The 22,786-nt window shown below is 38.3% G+C and overlaps 1 protein-coding gene across 2 annotated transcripts in view; it reads right to left on the reverse strand.

Moving 5' to 3' along the window:
* The window catches only part of LOC134752113 (protein slit), a 197,640-nt gene that overhangs the window by 18,394 nt on the left and 156,460 nt on the right, over positions 1–22,786 (reverse strand). For both annotated transcript variants that reach the window (XM_063687682.1, XM_063687681.1), the window contains 13 exons: positions 12,236–12,379; positions 8,729–8,890; positions 7,689–7,759; positions 7,105–7,249; positions 5,931–6,074; positions 5,121–5,192; positions 4,439–4,510; positions 3,379–3,450; positions 2,433–2,599; positions 1,930–2,080; positions 1,465–1,556; positions 669–795; positions 305–376 (listed from right to left, as the gene is read on the reverse strand). In XM_063687682.1, the coding sequence (XP_063543752.1) occupies positions 305–376; positions 669–795; positions 1,465–1,556; positions 1,930–2,080; positions 2,433–2,599; positions 3,379–3,450; positions 4,439–4,510; positions 5,121–5,192; positions 5,931–6,074; positions 7,105–7,249; positions 7,689–7,759; positions 8,729–8,890; positions 12,236–12,379 (1,491 nt within the window). The remainder of the gene's footprint in view (positions 1–304; positions 377–668; positions 796–1,464; positions 1,557–1,929; positions 2,081–2,432; positions 2,600–3,378; positions 3,451–4,438; positions 4,511–5,120; positions 5,193–5,930; positions 6,075–7,104; positions 7,250–7,688; positions 7,760–8,728; positions 8,891–12,235; positions 12,380–22,786) is intronic.

The following is a 22,786-nucleotide window of genomic DNA, read 5'->3' on the forward strand; positions in this document are numbered from 1 at the left end:
CGCTCTAGTATAAGTTACTCTATGATCTAAGTAAGCATTTCACAAGAGAAAATAGTAAAATAATAAAACGCCTGATCAGTGAAAAATGTACATACACTTTCAGTGCCAAGCGCCCCATTTAAAATACAACATGAACATACCTAGCGTGTTCTTGGCAGTGAATGTGTTAAAACCGTAAATATATGCTTCCTGTGACGTTTGAAAAGCGTTAGTTATGCAAAATAAATAAATAAATTTATTTATTTGAATAACAACAACTGAAAGTTACATTACTTATAGGAAATAGAAAATTAACTATACTCACAGTGTAGAAAGCATAGTTAAGTGATCGAAGGCAGCTGGAGTGATGCATCTAATCTTATTGTCAGTGAGGGACCTGTAAGAGAAAATTATATTACGACATCTCTTAAGATAGGGATACCAATGTATCTTATTAAATAAATAACCATCGAAGTGTCTCATATAATGACAATAAATGGCTATTCTACCTATTGGTGATGTGCGAAATCGCACGCTGCACATTGCACGCTATGTCATAATATATATGTGAACTTTACTGGGCCGTTTTTTGGTAGGTAGTTATTGTCATAAGTTCAATGTAATCTTTAGATACAGTCCCTCTATCTGTAGTAATCTGTACCCATAGGTATTTTGTGACTAGTACTTACAGAGTCCCCAAACTGTGAAGTCCAAAGAACATCTTGTCGGTAACCGTCTGCAGGAGATTGCCGTCCAGCAACAACTCTTGAATGTTGGCAGCGCCGTCGAACGCGTTGTCTTCAATCACTGTTATACCTACACAAGAAATATCATATTAGGAAAGTACTAAAGAGGTCGGGAAATAGGGGATTGCTGGCCAATGAGGGCTACCGTTTTTGTGCTAACCAGTTGGCGCCACTGTAGATGTAGGTCCAGAAAAACAGATCTTAAAATTCTTCTATGCTTATTTTTATAAAATCAATACGTTCTAATATACACAAAGGTATTTAACGTCTAAATGTGCCATTTATTCAACCTGTTTAATTTTGCATATATTTTAGTTGGCACTTTTTTTAAACCACTAACATTTATTGAGCTATATCTAATTGTTTACCATGATTAATCAAAGATAGACAAAAATTTACCACAATTATGAATAAGGAGTGAAAATTCCCGATAAAAAAGCTTGCCAAAACTTCTATGCATTTGACATTTTGAAAGACCTCCATCTACACTAGCGCCCCTAGCGGCGAAATTAAACGCGGTAGCCCTCATTATAAGATACATTGGGAGGCCTTTTAGTATCATAAGGTTGTCAATTCTTATCCCGGAATGTAGGTATACCTTGTGCGTTTCTAAAAAGACTGTAGTCACAGATAAATTCCTTTATCTTCTACACGAATATCAATAACCGTCGTTCGCGGTGCACGTGAAAAGATTTCTTTTGGTACAATAACTGACGTATGTAGTATGTAGACAACTTACCGTTGTTTCTGAAGTCCAGTTTGATCAGGTCTGGAAGCCGACCAAACAGGCCGTCCGATTTGATCTGTCCTAGACTGTTGTCTGGCATCAATCTGAAATGGATATTAAGTTAAATATATATAAAATGTTACGTAGTGTGAGTAGCAGAAAAATAAATTTTTCACTTTGAACTTTGGTAAGTCATCTTAACATTGTAACAATTTTAGGGTTTTACTCAAGACAGCAAGAATGATTATCTTCATACTGTCTTATAGCTGCTAGACAGCCTAGGATATGCGACAGGGCGTCAGTGGAAAGTGAAAAATCGCTCGTAACTAACTGCTATTAGATTCTGATGGCGTCCGAGACATTTAGAATAGAAGATCGACCCACTGCTAACTCTGCCACTCTGAATTAGCGATTAGAGAGCGAAGCACTAGCGCTATTTTAGAAGTTAGAAGTCTTCAGAAAAGTGTTAGTACTTACAGAGCATCAGTGTTAAGTGGCAGATCCCTCGGCACCTCAACAAGTCCTTGGCGTGCGCACGCCACGCTGACGGCGCGCGCGGCGTACTCGCAGGAACACGCCGACGGACACGCCGCGGCGTCCGCGCATGCGTTGGCTGACTCTTCGCCGGCTGAAAATAGATGTGGACAAACGAATATTGACCGAAGTACCTACAAAATATAGGTAAACTAAGTTTAACAATATGAACCAATAGTGTAGGAAATAGAGTTAATTTAGTTTTGTTAGAAAATTCTATGTAGTTGGTTCGGAATAATAGAAATATGCTGATATGACTCAAAATTGCATTTGAAGTTGTCATTTCTCAACGCATTACACGTTATCGAGCCATTCTTTTCAGGGAGCGTCGCATTTGGCTCCTAAAGTCTCAGGGTTTGGGTTCAAACGGCGATCCAGCATAAGGAGCAAGCAAATTTGAACCTGAATGCCTACACAATACGGCTTTAATGAGATTATCAACTCACGTTTGCATTTAAAGTTGTCCTCTCTGAGTGCGTCAATTCGTTTTCGAGCCATCCTCTTCGGGGAGTCGCATTTGGCCCCAGAAGTCTCAAGGCTGGGGTTTTTGCGAAGGTAAGCGGCGAGCCAGCGTAGGGAACAGTCGCAGGCGAACGGATTGCGACCTAAGTGCCTGTGGAATAGAGTTCAGATCTGATTAAAGGCATGATAAGAGGCGTTTTTAATTCTAGAATACCTAATTCTAGCATTGCAAGTGGCGAGTGTTTGCGAAGACCTCCGTTTTAGCTTGGACAAAAGTGGTTTCGTATTTGCGGTTGTTCTTCTCTGCAGGTCGCATTTCTCAGCTGTTTCTCGCGAAATTTTGTGAGCAGGTTCGGTAGTTACCTATACAATTTTTCTGTCGTGTAGTTTTTTGGAAAAAGTTCTAAATGGCGGAAGTGGCATAAAAGCACAAGTAAGGTTTAAGCCCTACCTAAGCTTATTGCGAGATCTACTGTATAGTTCAAGGAGCCACTAGTTTTAAACTGCTTGGGTACTAAACATGAACTGCGGAAAAATAAATTCAGACTGTGGCTAACGTGGGAAAAAACCGGCCAAGTGCCAGTCGGACTCGCGTACCGAGGATTCCGTACTTTTTAGTATTTGTTGTTATAGCAGCAACAGAAATACATCATCTGTGAAAATTTCAACTGTCTAGCTATCACGGTTCATGAGATATAGTCTGGTGACAGACAGACAGACGGACAGCGGAGTCTTAGAAATAGGGTCCCGATTTTACCCTTTGGGTACGGAACCCTAAAAAAAGATTGGATTTGTAAAATGAAAGTTTGTTACTTATATCTGGATGAATGATATAGGTATTATGAAAAATTTAAAGTCTATAAATAATGTTTCAATGTTCAAATAAGTACTTTAAGTACTTCAAATAAAACACAAATGAACTTTACTTACAAAGTCTGTATGCCGGTCAACGCGGCGAAAGTGCCGTTAGGGAGAGACCTGATATTATTATCGTACAGGGATCTGAAAGAAAACATTTATAATTATTTAACCACTAATAAAACTAAAATAGGACTTCATTTATCCTGGCCACAGATTTAATATATACGCTAGATGACGTAAATAACACGATTTGTATTGAAACCAAGCGTGCCGACTTTTTCATACAAAATTTACGCATAATATAATTTTAAAATTACTTCTGTGATACGAAATATGTTCTTGCCTTTTTGGGGTTAATTATTATGCAACGAAGCATTTTTTTAAGTTTTCACGGACGTCCGGCTGCAACAACTGACGCGCGTGGACTGTAAAGAGCGACGGTCAACCTCGACGCTTGGTCGGGGTTCAGACACGCGAAGTAGATGCATTTGCGTCTTATATGGTATATTTATTTCTGTGATTCTGGCATTATTAGAACAACACGCATGCGATACTAAATCTTTTCGCTGCCATTGACTTGATATAAAGTCAGTACATTTCGTGCCCCACACGCCACGACTTCATATCAAGTTGCGGTTTTGGTCAGGTTTGTTTACGTGCAATTTTTGACATGGCATATGACAGTTTATTACTTCACTAACGTACGTGGCGGTGAAAAGGTAATCCCGTTGTAGTTTAATGAATGAATGAGAATAGTTTTATTTTAAATCAGTATTATCAAAGATAGATATAACTCCTTAATAGATGAATACAGTCTAAGGAAAAAACGTGCCTCGAAAATCACGAAAATTTGATTCTCGATCAGATGGCGCCACTACCTTTGGCCTACTCTCGTATAGAGCGCGTTGCCGGTTTCGTTTGTTCTTTAACAATTTTAACGCATATCAGTGAAAGAACATGAGTCAAAATCATAACAATAATTAATGCAAATAAAAAAAAAACATTTATCCATATTTAATTACATTTTATCGTATTTTTATAAATTTTCATTTTTAGTTTTAAAGTGTGTCGATAGATGGCAGTGAATTTACTGTGGTTACAAAATTATGAACAATTAAGAAACACTTACAATAATTTCAAGTTCTGCAGGTCTCGGAAGGTGTCTTTTCGTACGCAGGTTATTTCGTTAGAATTCAATAATCTGTAAACAAAATACATATTTAAGAAAAGTTCAAAACAATAACTAACATTGTACATATTCCATTTATTTATTTTCACCTCAGCAGCTCGAACAAGCCTACTTTCGTCACTCCCTGGATTGAGGAAAGTGCGACTTTCCTCACTCCAGGGAGTGAAACAATGTAGCTTTTTAATTTAGTGAAGGCCATGAATTTCATACTACGGTACGGTACGGTACGGTCCGGTCCGGTCCGGTAATACTTTTTTTTTCTGTTTATTCAGTGTAATTCGAAATACATTTTAACCTTTAATATGTTCTCACTACTGAGGTGAAAAATTATGTGTGCAACACGAGAGCAAAGTTATTTTACATCTCGTGTTTTTGAGTCCCTCGCTACGCTCAAGATTCTACCTTAGAATTCAATTATAGAATCTTTCGCTTTCTCGGGACTCAAAATAAACACTCGCAAGAAAAACCAACTTTCCTCTCTTGTTGCACAAATAACTATTTCCGATCGGGACAATAATCGTCAAATCAAAATCCCACATGGCGGTTATCTCATGAGCCAATATAATAACACAGGGTAGGTACTGTATATTATTAAGTATTATATTCATGAGCGTTTACTTACAACAACTGTAATGAGGAAAGTCCGTGGAATATTCCTGTAGGCAACTCTTTGATTTTATTTCCATATAAAACCCTGAAAAAGAAACGGTTACTTTAAATTTAATAACATGTCAATACAATTATTCTACTCTAAATAGTCTACTGTCAAATAGGTAGTGCGTGGGTGGGTACATATAAAAATGAGGAATACTGTTAAAAAAATAAAGTAACGCAAGTATAGATTAGGCTGCGTTTCCACCAGAGATGTGCGAGGATGCGTAGCGAGGGATGTTTTATTTAAAAACAACATGCCCTGACAGGGTATCATGTACCTCCTACTTTACAAAAAACACCTATGTAATGTACCTGATTATGCAAATAAATGAAATGAAATGAAAACCAATATAATTACTTCATTTACCTGTCCTCGCTCAGCGTGAAGTTTTTCTATTATTTCTTAAAAATACACATCCCGCGTTACGCAAATCGCACATCTATGCTGAAAATGCAGACTTAGAAAGAAGTTAACGTATTATATCATGTTATATCGGTGTCTCTTTGTGTTAGTTTCTATTTCGCAAGTTTTGATTTAAAATAATCAAAGTTACACTATTCAAACCCTATTCATAGTAATGTATTCCTGCCGGTGAGTAAGGTTGCCAGAGCTCAACGAGGGAGAGGAAGTATTAGGGTCGAATACGCGCATGTAACACCTCTGTGGTTGCAGGCGTCCATAGGCTACGGAGACTGGTTACATCAGGCGGGCCGTATACTTGTTTGCCACCGACATAGTATAAAAAAATGTAGGCTAAACAATTATGAGTAAACTTACAGAGAAGTAAGGTGGGTTAGTCCCGTGAACGCATCCGCAGCTAACTTCGTGATCTTGTTGTTGCTCAGGTCGATGCGCGCGATTCGCTTCACTGCCGAAAACGCGCCGGCGCCGACCTCGGTTATCTCGTTCTGTTCTAGACGGCTGGAAAGAGAGAGACGAGTTAGTTGTTCTTTATTTAATTTCTACTCATTATAGTCAGAAAGAGTGCTGATCCTACCGACTGCGCCAATACACGTGAATTAAGTGACCTTATATTTTAAGGAAATATTGCACTAAACTAAAACCTAAGTACACAGCCTTTATAAAGCAGAGGGTATTTTGCATAATTCCTGACACCCTTATGCCTTATAAATTATCCTGTGCCAATACGTTAAAAACACTTGCCCATATTTGAAGGTTCTTCTCGCCAATCGAAGTGCCAAACTCTGTGGAGAATACAACTGGCAGCACCTTAAGCTACATCAGATTTCTTGCGATCAAATAGAGGGGCTTCGTGGTCCAAAGCGAAGCGTTCGGAAAACCATTCACCTGTGATCACTGTTGATATGGGAGTGCTGCAGGGATCAAAGGCGGTCCTATTAGGTTCTAGCGCAGTGGCCGCAGTGTCTGTCGCAGTACTCACATCTCAGTAGCCCATGTCGGATGGTAGAAGACAACTTTCTCTCTGCAGTCAACAGTGTCCTCGGGTGTGTGCAGCGGCAATGTGGATGCAGTGAGACTCGGCAAACCATTCACCTGCGATCACTGTTGTTACGTGAGTGAAGCAGGCCTTCAGGCAAGGTCCAATAACTCAGCATCTGTCGTATTACTCACATTTCAGTAGCTCTGTGGGATGATAGAAGACAGTTCGGATATATTTTCTCTCTGCACTTGACTGTACTTTCGGGTTTATAGCGGCAAGGTGGGGGCAGCGAGATCCGGCAAACCATTCGCCTGCAACCGCTGTTATTACGCGAGTCAAAAGCGGCCCTAGAGAGCAACAATTACCAGTACTTACATCTCAGTAGCCCTATGTGGAGTGGTAGAAGGCAGTTCGAGCAACAGTTTCAGTCGACTGTACATTTGGGTGTATACCGGCAAGGTTGGGGGCAGCGAGACTCGGCAAACCATTCACCTGCAATAGTTGTTGTTACGCGAGTCAAAAGCGGCCCTATGGGGCATCAATACTTACATTTCAGTAGCTCTATGCGGGATAGTAGAAGGTAACTCCGAAAGAAGTTTCTCTCTGCAGTCAACTGTACCCTCGGGTGTGCACCGGCAGGGTGGAGGGCAGCGAGGTTCCGCAGAACACTCGCCAGAGATTGCTGTTGTTGGTCCTGTTAAAAGTAAAATACGATTAAGAGTTTGAACACATTTTTCTACAGCTTTAATTGAAGGAGATATCGAAAATTGGACAACAGGATTCAATAGAAAACTGAAACTATAGAATTTTAACCTTTGTCGGCATGCTGGCAAGTCTACACAATTACACGTGAAATAATACAGCCAATGTTGAGATAATGACGATCAAATAAAGCAAGGAAATTGACTATATATATTATTTAAATGTTTTCAGAAGGCATCTTAGAAAAAGTGAGTCTATACATTTTTGAAATTCAACTTATTATATATCTGTTAACTTAAGCTGCGATTTCGATATATTATGCTAATACACAATCTTTTCAATAAATATATATGAATTTATGTATGTTCATACAAATCAGCCTAGAGAGGCGTAGCTATTAGTAATAGTACACACTCTTAATACAAGCTTACCACTGCATATCAACTCGTGCGCCTCTAGATCCGTCAGAAGAGCTCCTCTTAATGTGGCTGGGGCTTGGCATCTGTAAGAAACGTTCAGATTTACACATGACATTTACTTTAGGCAAATTAGTAAAATTTATGGGCTCTATTTTTTCCCCTAATTGACATGTAAACTTTGTAACAAGTCTCGAATCAAGTAATAAAGATAATATACTCTGCGCTGTTTCGCAACGTAATAATCGTACCTACGCGACTGTGTCCACATTACTTATCTAACGATGTAAAAGTTTCTATTTGGCCAAAAGGTTTATTTGATCCGTCTATTGTACGCTTTTTAGTGCAACAACATTTAAGTAAATAAACGTACCTTGCTCCAACTTTAAGCACACACACACACACACACACACACAAAGCCCACACGCACAAGCCTTTTTGAGCTTCCCATGGGGCTTAGTCAATTTCTGTAAGAATGTCCTATAGTATTTATTTATAAGTATTATTTATATTAACTCCGAAAATGCCCGTACTCTTCACAGCGCTAGCCAACCTTGCGACGCGATAATCGCACGCGACCGAGTTGTCGGTCAGTCGCAGCGTGTGTAGTCGCGCGACTGCTGTCTAAAAACATGTAATCGTACCTTGCTCCAACCCCCAGAATGCCAGTACTCTTGACAGAGCTAGCCAGTGCGACGCGACAACCGCACACAACTAGATTGTCGGTCAGTCGCAGCGTGTGTAGTCGCGCGATTGCTGTCTAAAAACATGTAATCGTACCTTGCTCCAACCCCCAGAATGCGAGTACTCTTGACAGAGCTAGCCAGTGCGACGCGACAACCGCACACAACTGGATTGTCGGTCAGTCGCAGCGTGTGTAGTCGCGCCACTGCTGTCTAGAACAATATGTGAAAGTACCTTGCTCCAACTCCTAAAATGCTCGTACTCTTGACAGAGCTAGCCAGTGCGACGCGACAACCGCACACAACTAGATTGTCGGTCAGTCGCAGCGTGTGTAGTCGCGCTACTGCCGTCTAAACAATATGTGAAAGTACCTTGCTCCAACTCCCAAAATGCCCGTACTCTTGACAGCGCTAGCCAACCGTGCGACTCGACAATCGCACACGACTGGATTGTCGGTCAGTCGCAGCGTGTGTAGTCGCGCGACTGCCGCAGGTTCCAGCGAGAGGTACGTCAAGTTGTTGTTATTTAGGGTTCTGGAAATAAAAATAAAATAGTTGATTTAAATAGGTAAGCTAAATAGGTTTGTGATTTCTAAAATTGGGCAGGTAGAGTAGAGTTAGACCAAGATAACTCTGCAGCGATTTTGATAGCCCAGACTATGCAGTGTTATTTTACACGTCAAACTTCTATAAAATTATAGAATAGAATAGAATATTTTTTATTCGTAAACACACAGACAATAATACATTTAAAGAACATAGTGAAAATAAAGTGTCACGAAATGGCCCCATCTCAGCATGCCTGCAGATGAGATGCATGCAGCAGCATCTCGGCTGTGCAAGTGTTATGACGTATAAATAACACTTGCACAGCCTGTGCTGTCAAAATCGTTGCAGAGTTATCTTGGTCTAATTCTACCTGTCATTTTACTTAGGATCGGTTTCACCAAACTGTTCGTCATCGTTAAAGAGTTCGCTAAATTTTATTGTATGGAAAGTTTCATAGTAAACCGTGCACAGTGCCAGTTGCACCATCCGCTGATCAACGTCACCGGGCGCGCAGCGGCAGTTTACTATGAAACTTTCCATACAATAAAATTTAGCAAACTCTTTAACGATGACGAACAGTTTGATGCAACCAACCCTTAGTCTAGTCCAGTTAAATTGTTTCATAACATCATCAGAAACTCAAGAGCTGCGCTCTTATCGGTTCATAGCATCACTGCCAATATTAAATCATTAAAATTTATATATTTACGGACGCATTTTGCATTGACACGAGAGACGAATTACTGACCTTTTAGTTACATGAAATTAACTTATCCTAAACTCACCGGTAATCGCATACGATTTGTGTTACATTTGATCGATCGATTGAATTCGTTGCACTTAAATACTTAGCGGTTATCTTAACACGCATACACGCATCAAATTTGTTGCATCGTGAAAAGAGCCTATATTGCTCGTAAAATGGGGTATTTTCTATGAAAAGGGACCTTATTGTCGATGGCGCTTACGCCGCACAGCGTCGCGCGGCATTGTATTTATATCGGAGCATCGTTTATAATGGCGTAAGCGCCATCGACAATAAGGTCCCTTTTTATAGAAAATACCACAAATAGGTAGGTATAAAGAAACATCTCAGCTGTCTTTATTCGGCAGTAGAAAAAGAAGCAAATTCCAAGACGGATCCTTTCATATAATCTTTGGAGGATCAGCAAAATTGCAAGAACTCCGTCACGGTATGGACATTATAGCCACGTTTCTGCAAGTCAGGATGATAATCTCACTTTCATCTCCCTTAGACGGATGCTGAAGCTATTCAAGATTTAGATTATCTTTAACATGGTTCCGGTGCCGTAAATAGACATAAAAGGGGAGATAAATATTTATTATATTACTTTGACAATTTTACAAATGCTTTAATAACTTATCTTGACAATGTTTTACCATTATTATCATAATAGTAGTTAAATTTGTGCCATAGCTTTCAATTTTTTTTTTTTATTGTTATTTTGTTTTTAACGAAAATTTTATTATACCTAAAATACTAATGAATACCAATTGGAAGAAATAATGAATGAAAGCCAAAGAAATATAGATAAATAATATTTTAAATTAAATCATTTTACGGTTTAGACTCACTTGTTTTAGTCACTCGCGCGACATGTTTCGGAGAGCCTAGGTCTCCTTTCTCAAGCACTAATAGTGCGAGCAGCGTTCACGACGACCGTGTATTGCGGCAGCGGCAGTACGCAATACACGGTCGTCGTGAACGCTACTCGCACTATTAGTGCTTGAGAAAGGAGAAAAATGATTTAATGTTAGTATGTCTCACAACAGTTTAAACCCTACTTTGCTAAGTCCTTACCGGGTCCTAGTAGTTATGTATGTACCTACCTAGCATTAAGTTGCATGTGTATTTGTCTAAACTGTATCTACTTGGTTGCAAATAAAGATTGAATTGAATTGATAATAAATTAAGATTATCGTTTTGAATTGCATAATTGCATATATTATCTTTGTAAAGACACAGATTATATAATACTATACTAGGATGGATGAAACGGAACGCACACACTCGTCCCGTTTTGATGAACATAAAAAGAGGGCCTACCGCGAAGCACGTTCGACGTATTGCCTCTCTGTCGCACTTGTAAATTCGTATGTAAGTGTGACGGGGAGGCAACACGTCGAACGTGGTTCGCGGTAGGCCCTCAGGGCAAAGTATGTTATCTTCATGCAACGTGATACAACGCACCGCGCGCGGTTTGTATGTGTGCGCGACTTGTATCTATGGTCGCCGCACGCACACTCAAACAAAATCTCGACCCGCGTTTCTCAGTGCGCAGGTCGGCTCCATCTAGTGACAATATTCAATATTATTTGGAAAGCCCAAAAACTGTCGCGTGCTGTTACTTATGTGTGTTTACGTCGAAGACGGTCGCCATATAGTTGTGATTTATAACTTTCTAAAATAATGCATTGAATTCGTGCTTTTATTGATGTTTGTATTTAATTTATAATGTTTTGAATTAATGACACTTTAAATACCATTAATTAAGTCTTAATCTGTAGGATAAAAATTTCGTAATGGTCGATCGTGACAGTTGGCGCCATCTATTGATATCGATTTGAAAATAATTATAACGCCTTCGGGATGGGAGGGCATGGTAAAGACTAATAAAAGCTATTTCATTTAACTTACTTAAGCAATAGACATTTAACTTTATATTAAACTTAATCCTTATTTAATTGGTAGTATTTTTTGGCTATTATATGCGATCGCGATAGCAAAACAACACGCAACATTTTCATTTACAGTTAACATGCTTTCACATCATAAATTGTAAATAACACACCATTCTAATTGTAGTTAATAATAAATACAGAAATTATGTTATACACATGTGGAAGAAAATTATGGGCACTGGAGGGAAAGTGCCTTAAAAGCTTAAGTTAGCTCATTTTATTTAAAAGAAAAATTATTTTATTATGAAAAAGAAACAAATGAGGTAAAAAAAAATACTTGTCCCCCGGGAATCGAACCGATTAAATATAAAAAAAATTTATTCCCAATTTTATTCCATTAGTCAACTAGTCGATACAGCAGTACGCAATACACGGTCGTCGTGAACGCTGCTCGCACTATTAGTGCTTGAGAAAGGAGACCTAGGCTCTCCGAAACATGTCGCGCGAGTGACTAAAACAAGTGAGTCTATACCGTGAAATTATTTAAAGTTACTTACACAAGAATATTTTTAGACAAGCTTGTTTCCATCTAGATGTAGACTTTTGAGGGCCGAGAGACCGCGGAAGGCACTAATGGCTATCAGCTCGTCTAATTACTATGAAAAAGTAAGCAAACCTTCAACTTACAGTACTTCGAGGCTTTTCAAGTTTTCCAGCGCCTTTTCGTCGATGCATTTGAGCTGGTTTCCATCCAAGTGTAAACTTTTGAGAGCCGAGAGACCGCGGAAGGTTCGTCGACTGATCGCCGTCAGCTCGTTACGGCTTAGGTCTCTGGAATGGTAGAATAAGTTTAGAAAAAGTAATGGATCGTGCTTTTTAGAGGTCTTGGGGAGGGGAAGAAGAGTTTAAGCTGTCTCCGGTCTGCTTGACCGTTTAGATTTTCATTTTTTTCGGTAGGGCTCCAGGCACTCGTGTCGGGCAGTGTGTCAGTCCCTCATCGTGACGTCACGGCACGCAGTCGATCGCGGGTGGCGTTATAAGCAGACCGCAGCTTAAAAAAACCTTTTCGTGGGTTTTTGTGTCCCCTGGGACTATTTTAAACTTTTGTAACCATAATCTTGGGTTGGACCGAGTAATCACTGCACTCAGAACTTTAGGGGACTTAAAAAAAGTTTAGCTAAAAGAGTTTTATATTGGGCTAAGGTCTCTAGAATAAAAAGTTTAGTCATCATCACCATCATCATGTCAGCCGATAGACGTCCACTGCTGGACATAGGCCTCCCCCAAGGCTCGCCACTCCGACCGAAAAAGTTTAGTAAACTTCTTAAATTTTTATAAAATTCAATAAATTTCAATAAGGACAGTAAAGTTGGCTAATAATGCGGATATGCACGCCGTTCAAATGTGTGTGAGCGAGACTGCTCCACGCTATGCACGCGTATGGCGATATTCCTTTCGCACACCGTAGTGCCAAGCGGATCCGCATTCAATGTGAAAATTGCATAGTGTGCAAATATACACACAGATGCACTGAATAATCCTATACTATCGTATTTTCACGGAAACGCACGAACGCGTGATGTTTCAGCCAGTCTCAGTACAAAAAGTACTGAGGTTTACTGAAGTAGCATGACAAATACGATAGTTTCCGAGAAAATACGATGGCAAAGGATTGTTCATGATCACTAGATCTGTTATCACAGTTACTATAACATGTATATAGATAAATTAATCACGTGTGTTATTGACATTTGGATAGGTAGTGTTAAATAGCTGTTAAACCAACATTTTGCAGAGCAACAGTGAAGCAAGTTGATGTTTCAATGTTTATTATTGCGTAGGATAAGGAAGTGATTTACAAAAGTATTCGTTGACGAAAGAAAGATGAAAGTCCAGTTTTTTGCAGAATATCTTTTTTAATATTTACTAAGGCCGCAATTAGACTTTTATAGGATAAGGGATCCTATTTGACAGTAATCCTACAATTACAAATTGTATTTAAATGAATATATGATTTTTACTTTTTAGGGTTCCGTACCCAAAAGCTAAAAATGGGACCCTATTACTAAGACTCCTCTGTCCGTCTGTCTGTCTGTCACCAGGCTGTATCTCATCAACCGTGATAGCTAGACAGCTGATATTTTCACAGATGATGTATTTCTGTTGCCGCTATAACAACAAATACAAAAAAAGTACGCAACCCTCGGTGGGCGAGTCCGACTCGCACTTGTCCGGTTTTTCTGTTTCACCAACTCAAGTTCTCAAATAACGAAACACGGAAGTAGATATCGATCAATTAATTAATCGCTTATTCCTTTGTAATTAGCTTCTTCGAAATTTCGTCCATATTGATATTTGCCGAGACAAACGAATTTCAGACTTATTTATAAATGAATAAGACTTAATAATTCAGTTGGTGAGTGAAATTGATACTAGGAAAGGTTAGTGGAGAGGTAGTGTATACTAGGAGTATAAAATACTTGAGGTACAAAGTACGGATATATGAGACGAGTATAATTGTAACTAGTACTTAACAGTCACAAGAACCCGCAGCCCAAAAGCCGCTCTCATACAATCAAAGTTACGGTATCATTTTAAAACGACATGCTTACATTACATTAATTTATTTATTTATCATTTATTGCAGACAACATTGGTCCATATACATAATAAGCATAACACAATAAGACAACAGTTGCAATTATAATAAGAATTAAAATAAAATTATAAAATTAAAATTATTAAAATTAAAATTATGTTAAAATTAATAATAAATAAATCTTGACATTTAAATTTAATAGATTGATCATAATAATGGATACTGGTACTAATAATAATAGATTGATTAAATTCTGATAAAATAATAATAATACTAAAATTAAGATTAAAAATTAATAGTAATTCATTATGCGCAAAAATAAATTTAAATGTCAATGCTAAAATTAAGTTTAAATATTAACATGCAGACTATGCCAGTGTCCAGCTATCGGACAATCTAGCCTGGACATTAAACTTGGCAATGAATATTTACGTAACATACCTACATATGTGGTATTTCCTATAAAAAGGGACCTTTTTGTCGATGGCGCTTACGACATTATAAACGATGCTCCGATATAAATCATAGAGTAACTTATACTAGAGCGATACTGTCATAGTAAATTTTGTAACCCCAGTAAATTCACTGCCATCTGTCGACACACTTTAAAACTAAAAATGAAGATTTATAAAAATACGATAGAATGTATTTAAATATGGATAAATGATTTTTTTTATTTGCATTAATTATTTTTATGATGTTGACCCATGTTCTTTCACTGATATGCGTTAAAATTGTTAAATAACAAACGAAACCGTCAACGCCATCTATACGACTGTAGGCCAAAGCTAGTAGCGCCCTCTGAACGAGAATCAAATTTTCTTGATTTTTGAGGCACGTTTTTTCCTTAGACTGTATCCATCTATTACGGAGTTATATCTATCTTTGATATAAATACAATGCCGCGCGACGCTGTGCGGCGTAAGCGCCATCGACAATAAGGTCCCTTGCCCCATATATCTAAACTACTAACGTGACTAACGTACAGATGTTGTGCATAATTATTTTCCATCGTATTTTCACGGAAATGTACGACCGTGTCTTGCTATTTCAGTCAGACTCGGTACAAAAAGTACTGAGGTTGACTGAAGTAGCATGACAAATACGAACGTTTCCGAGAAAATACGATGGAAAACAATTTTACAATGCATGTGCTCAAAAAGTGCGTTTCCTACGGAGCCATATCATGCGGAAAGTACTACTTTTCCGCACTAGTGCTTTTTATTTTCAATTTTTTTTTACAGTACATATGGTGCTACTTTCTCGCACTAGCGCGGAAAAGAGCACTTTTCGGCACTAGTTTTTAAATTTTTTAATAATTAAACTTATTTGCGATGATATGTTTTTTTATTTACTCGCACAATACATAGTAAAACATTGTATGATACACGTGAGTAAAGATGATTTCCGACTCGTATTCCTTTATACACTAGTCGGAAATCATACACTTTCCGCATTTGTTGCATAAATAGCTAATGCGCTACATCTGTAAACATACGAGTATGTAATTACAAAGAAAATCCCTGCCGAGGTTTTCCCGAGGGGCTACAGTATGGGGTTCTTCAAAAAAGGAGTGTACAGGTTTTAAAGGGTCGGCAACGCGCATGTAATATCTCTGGTGTTGCAGGCATCCATAGGCTACGGTGACTGCTAACCATCAGGCGGGCCGTATGCTTGTTTGTCACCGACGTGGTATAAATAATAGAGCGAGTAGAAGTTTTGCATGTCATTTTTTTTTTCATTTATGATTATTAATATTTTAATAATTTTAATACGATAATTACGACGGCGTTAATAGGTATCCTAGGGATGTCAAAAAGGGGGCTAAGTATATTGATTTAAACTTACAATTTATTTCACACGCGCTATATCATGATTATTTAAACTTACAATAATCATTACAAAACTCAAGTTTACAAACACATCTACTAGTATTTACCAAGTATTTATACCCAGTACAAAATACTTGTTCCTCCATAAGTATTCATACAGTACGCGTATCGCATTCAGCACGCGAACGAGTAATTAAATATTAATTTTTAACGCAACCCCCCGGCGCCGCTGGAATATTGTGGACTTCTTTTTAAGCTGCGTTCACACATGCGTGGGTAAACGAGTGGAAAATTTGCGAGTTTAAAAACGCCGTTTACATTTAAAAAGTACTTCAGATTTAATTTAAAAGATTTTGAAGATCTTTTGAGCTTTTCGAGGACTGTACTGTAATTTGTCAATGTACCTACTTAATCATGAGTTATTTTTACAAGCTTTTATTTAACTTGCAATGTACCTATGTAAGTATGTATGTAATATGTATGTAACATGTTTGTAAGGGTCAAATCTTGCAAGTTATATTTGACCCACTTCCCGGTTTCCGATGAAGCTGAAAATTTGCATACATATGTAAATCGGATGACAATGCAATATTATGGTACCATTGAGCTGATATGATGATGGAGACAGGAGGTGGCCATAGGAACTCTGTGATGAAACAACGCAAACTAATTGTGTTTGGGGTTTTTAGAATTGTCTCGATGAGTATTCGTTGCCTGTGGAAATAAAAGTACAGTCAGCGATAAAAGCTTGTACCAAAAATTTAATTTTTGCCAAAAACTTATTATTATGTAGATGTAGGTCCAGAAAAACAGATCTCAAAATTCTTTTATGCTTATTTTTATAAAATCAATATGTGCTAATATAAACAAAGGTATTTTAACGTCTAAATGTGCCATTTTTTCGGTTCCGTACCCAAAGGGTAAAAACGGGACCCTATTACTAATACTCCGCTGTCCGTCTGTCCGTCTGTCTGTCACCAGGCTGTATCTCATGAACCGTGATAGCTAGGCAGTTAAAATTTTCACAGATGATGATGATGATGTATTTCTGTTGCCGCTATAACAACAAATATTAAAAAGTATGGAACCCTCGGTGCGCAAGTCCGACTCGCACTTGGCCGGTTTTTTAAACCACTAACATTTATTGAGCTATACTACATTGTTTACCATGATTAATCAAAGATGGACAAAGATTTACCACAATTATGAATAAGGAGTGTAAATTAATAAAGCTTGAAACCCCCAAAACTTCTATGCATTTGACATTTTGAAAGACCTCCATCTACACTAGCGCCCCTAGCGGCGAAATTAAACGCGGCAGCCCTCATTGACAATTTAATCAAAACGTCAACGAGTTATAAACCTAGCCGGCGTTGATGAGGATTTATGTAACGACCCTAACTTAGTAATTTATTCCATTGTCAATACTCTATGGTGTGACTCACGAATAGGAATTCCTACTGGCATAGAGTAACTTATACTAGAGCGGTACTGTCATAGTAAATTGTGTAACCCCAGTAAATTCACTGCCATCTGTCGACACACTTTAAAACTAAAAATGAAGATTTATAAAAATACGATAGAATGTATTTAAATATAGATAAATGTTTTTATTTTTATTTGCATTAATTATTTTTATGATTTTGACCCATGTTCTTTCACTGATATGCGTTAAAATTGTTAAATAACAAACGAAACCGTCAACGCCATCTATTCGACTGTAGGCCAAAACTAGTAGCGCCCTCTGAACGAGAATCAAATTTTCTTGATTTTCGAGGCACGTTTTTTCCTTAGACTGTATCTATCTATTACGGAATTATATCTATCTTTGCTACTAGCAATCTAGTCATATAACCATAAACTAATAGTTTGCCTGTCCTACTTTCCCGCGTATCCGTACGATTTGACATTGACATTTGAAAGTTATGGCGGCGAAACGTTGACGAATAAGACAATATTTGTGTCGCTCGGGTAAATCCATTCGACCCTCTCAGCAAATATCTACCCTATTACCTTTTCTTAATACCAAAATCGCGTAATCTGACAGATGGATTTACCCGAATTTGAAGTTTAGCGACTCGTGTGCTTGGCATTGGCGCCTACTTGGCGGCTATACACAGTTATTAGAAAATTGATTTTATCCCGCTAAAGTTAACATTTTTAGTTTTTACTTTTTAGTAAAGGGAGAGGGGTCTCGACCCCCGCTCCGGGTCGTTCCTAGGGCAGAGGTTGTCCGTCGCGATTCAACGCGGAAACGCGGCTAGCGTAATGGGCACCTTTTCGCCGGGAGCGATGTGGGGTGGGTTGTTCGTTTAGTTTTTATAGGTTAGTTTAGGTTTAGTTTTATTTATAGTTAATTTCTTAATTCTTAGGATTTATAGTGATCGTATTTTTTCTTTATCTTTTACGTTTAAACTTGGTACATAATAAATTCGATATTTTTAGGGTTCCGTACCTCAAAAGGAAAAAACGAAACCCTTATAGGGTCACTCGTGCGTCTGTTTGTCTGTCTGTCTGTCTGTCCGTCTGTCACAACCTATTTTCTCCGAAACGAATGGGCCAATTAAGTTGAAATTTGGTATATATATATATGTAAGTTTGCGACCCAAAGACGGACATGTAACGTAAAAAAATGAATTTTAAACATGGGGGCCACTTTTGGGGGGTAAATGAGAAAATTAAAAAATAAAGTTTTTCAAACTATATCATGTTACATATCAAATGAAAGAGCTCATTGTGAGAATCTTAAATATATATTTTTTATAATTTAAGATAAATAGTTTAGAAGTTATTCAAGAAAATAGGGAAAAATTACCATTCCCCCCCTTTATTTCCGAAACTACTGGGTCAAAAATTTTGAAAAAATACACAAAATAGATCATTACAGATCACAGGAAAACCTATTAGAAATGTGCAGTCAAGCGTTAGTCGGACTTAATTACTTAGTTTTTGATCCGACCCCTACGGGTTTTTTAAAGACATTTCACATAAAAAATACATTGTTTAAATTGTGTAACATACGGAACCCTTGGAACGCGAGTCTGACTCGCACTTGGCCGGTTTTTAGTAAAGTAACCTAATATTTTAATATCCAAAAATGTCTAATTCAGACTGCACCAGCACTATGAGTTTTGAATGATTCACGGTTAGTTTCACTAGACTTACATTGACCGGGATATGGACCGTGATTACCTTTTGTGCAGTTTTTGAGCTCCCGATATTTCGACGCAGACACCCACCCGCTATCATCAATCACCCGTGAACAAGATGCATGTAACTGCGTCGAAATATCGGGAGCTCAAAAACAGTACATAAGGAAATCACGGGCTATATCCCGGTCAATATAAGTCTAGCACTACTACTGCAGTATTGCGGCACGACATTGCTGCCCCAAATGTCACAATTCCGGGCGGAGACATCGTCGGCAGTAATATCAAGCTGCAATACTGCTGCAATCATGCTGCTGACTGTATTACTGCAGAAAATGTCAAAGGATCAAGTCTGTAATTTTCTGTATAAAAAAGTCTACAAATTTTTGCGGGGGAAGGGAACGTACACTGTATGCGTAACGTCAAAATAGCCATGTCAGATAAACGTCAGTCCATACATTGTGTATGACCATTGGCCGACTATTTTCGACAGAGGGGAACGCTACTCCGTTTGGTTATATCCTCCTAGTTTATAAAGAAGTATAAATTAACAGTGTGGAACTGTGGACTGCGTGGAAATGCCACCACAAACTTCAATTTCCTAAAAAAAATCGGTGAACAGTCAGCTTAGACTACAAAATTAATAGAATAAAATAACTAAAACCGCATCCACACTATCCCCCGTTTGCCAAAACGGTATCCGTAACCGTGAATAATTGATCGCGGCGAATTGGCGCGGAGTCGGATAGTGTGGATGAGGCGTTAATATCCTTACTGCATGTTTCATGAACGTCTTACGGTGAACGTCTGCGAAAGAATGAGAAAACGCCATTACGCTTTTATAAGTCACAAGGGCCCTCTACACTCGTGAGCGAATCGCGGCGAGAAGCCGCGAACGCGAGCGTGGAGTCTAGTTCGCTAATCAGCGAAATCGACTCCACACTCGCGTTCGCGGCTTCGTGCCGCGTAGTCCTGCTCCAGACTACGCGGCAATGTAAAGTTGAATGAGGGCTATCGTTTTTGTGCTCACCAGTTGCCGCCACTGTAGATGTAGGTCCAGAAAAACAGATCTCAAAATTCTTCTATGCTTATTTTTATAAAATTAATACGTTCTATACACAAATGTATTTTAACGTTTATGTTTATTTTATGTTTTTGAAATAAAAGTTTTCCTTTTTAACGTCTAAATGTGTCATTTTATCAACCTGTTTAATTTTGCATATATTTTAGTTACTTTTTTCAACCACTAACATTTGTTGAGCTACATATATCTATTATAAATAAGGAGTGAAAATTCCCGATAAAAAAGCTTGAAACCCCCCAAACTTCTATGCATTAGACATTTTGAAAGACCTATATCTACACTAGCGCCCCTAGCGGCGAAACTAAACGCGGTAGCCCTCATTGCATATGTATTTGTAAAAAATTGGGTAAAATACCAATTTTTTTGTAGATGTTTGTAAGACGCAATGTAATTACTTTTACAGTACATCTGCATGGTGCTCCATGACGACACCCTGTGCTATAATAAGCACATTGCTTAACTGAGCCAAAAATTTTTGTAAAACGTACGATATTCGTAGGTAATTCACAACTCGTCTCGATTTAAGACACTCGTGTCTTAAAATTCGCCACTCGTTGCGGATTTGGCTCGTGTATCGTAAATAACTAGGTATTATTTTTACTTTCCCGCTGACCGCCAATATCAACCTAGTAGTCCGATTCACTAATATACTACTAACATACATACATACATACATATAATCACGCCTATTTCCCGGAGGGGTAGGCAGAGACCACGGAGTTCCACTTGCTACGATCCTGACATACCTCTTTCGCTTCCTTCACTTTCATAACATTCCTCGTACACGCTCGCCGGTTTAGGGTGCTCTTGATCTGGCCTTTCTTCAGGATTTCCCCGATCTGATCAGAGAAAGTCCGCCGAGGTCTGCCCCTTCCAACTCCCGTACTGTCTACTAATATAATAATTTCCTATTAGGCCTGTTCTAGAAGGTGCTTATGAAGTAAGCGTTTGAAAGTTATTTTGCTTGGGGCTTGTCTTATCGTCAGAGGGAGCCAAATATTCCGCCCTTTAGTACCTCCGCGACCCTTTGTCCGCCCCATTACAATATCCAACGGCCTTAATAATTAATGTGGGCAATTGTTTCAGCCACGGAAATTGATAACCAATTGGGATGTTGATTCACGTTCCATTTTGTAATTTCGGTGGAAAGTCAATTGAATTGAAATATGCTGAGTGCTTTGAGTTGTTTTAAGAAGGGCTACCGTCAGTATCGCCAACTTTGCCCACATTTTTAGGGTTCCGTACCCAAAGGTTAAAAACGTGACCCTATTACTACTCCGCTGTCCGTCTGTCTGTCAGCAGGCTGTATCTCATGAACCGTGATAGCTATCACGGTTCATGAGTGATCTGTGAATACATCATACAGATGATGTATTTCTGTTGCCGCTATAACAACAAATACTAAAAAGTACGGAACCCTCGGTGGGCGAGTCCGACTCGCACTTGGCCGGTTTTTGACATTTTTTTGCTCAGCACATCCATTCCACGCAAAAAACGGCAAAAAATCATGTTTCTTGTATTGATAGAGAAAGATAGTGTTATTGCGATTCCTATAAGAGGAAGGAGAAAATAGTGCCATGCTTTGTCCTTATCACCGACCGGGTTTTTGCAGCATAGGTAGGAGGCGAAGGCGAAATACCGAAATTTATAAGAGTGAAAGAGAAAAAGGATTATGCTGGCATACATTAACCTGTCAATACATGAATATGTCTCTCTTACCCCTGGTCGCTCGGTGTCATGTCTATAATATAACTACTATACTATGTCTATGACTTAATACCATGCTGTTCGATATTCTAATTTCTACTGTCGTTTAGCCGACCTAAAAACGTTAAAATCGATTTTTCTAAAAATAGTTTTACTTACCTGAAAATTATTATAAAGTTCGGTTCTGTTTCCTGTAAAGGCTCGGAACCGGTTTTGTCTTCATACAAAAAAATACCGGTATTATTGCGTCCTTTTTCGTTCCTTGGTTTATAATTTCATTTTTAATGGGACAATCTAATAGTACTTGTCTGTTGTTTGTATGTTTTTATTAGTTTTTTTTGTGTAATTTGACATTTAGACTAGATACATCTCTAACAAAGTATCTAATATTTTATTGATTCCATATTTGTAATTGTTTTTTGTAATTTTATTGCTTGTAAAAATTTACATGTAAAAGTGCCCCTGTGGCCTATTTGCTGAATAAATGTTTGATGATTGATGTTTGATGTTTAATAATACGAAGTTGTTACCTAAACACATGATTCAGTCTTAGGTAAAATATTGAGCTATTTTGGGATTAAAATAAAACCGGTTCCGAGCCCTAAACGCTTTGGCCTTTACAGAAAATAATCCAAAATAAAAACTAATCCTACCCATTTTAGGTACTTTCAACTCTCACAGAAAACTTTAAATCGTGGAGTACACTAACAAAACAGAATATCTTCACAAGCCGCAATTAATAAAGAGTCGCCATTAATATCCGGTCTCCATTTCGCGGCTTCACAAGATGGCGGAACTTGAGCCTGTAATTAGTTAAATTAATTATTACGCTTAATTACCTTCCGACGGAGTGCTGTTTTGAGAATG

This window comes from Cydia strobilella, chromosome 24 (genome assembly GCF_947568885.1).
Source record: "Cydia strobilella chromosome 24, ilCydStro3.1, whole genome shotgun sequence".
NCBI lineage: Eukaryota > Metazoa > Arthropoda > Insecta > Lepidoptera > Tortricidae > Cydia > Cydia strobilella.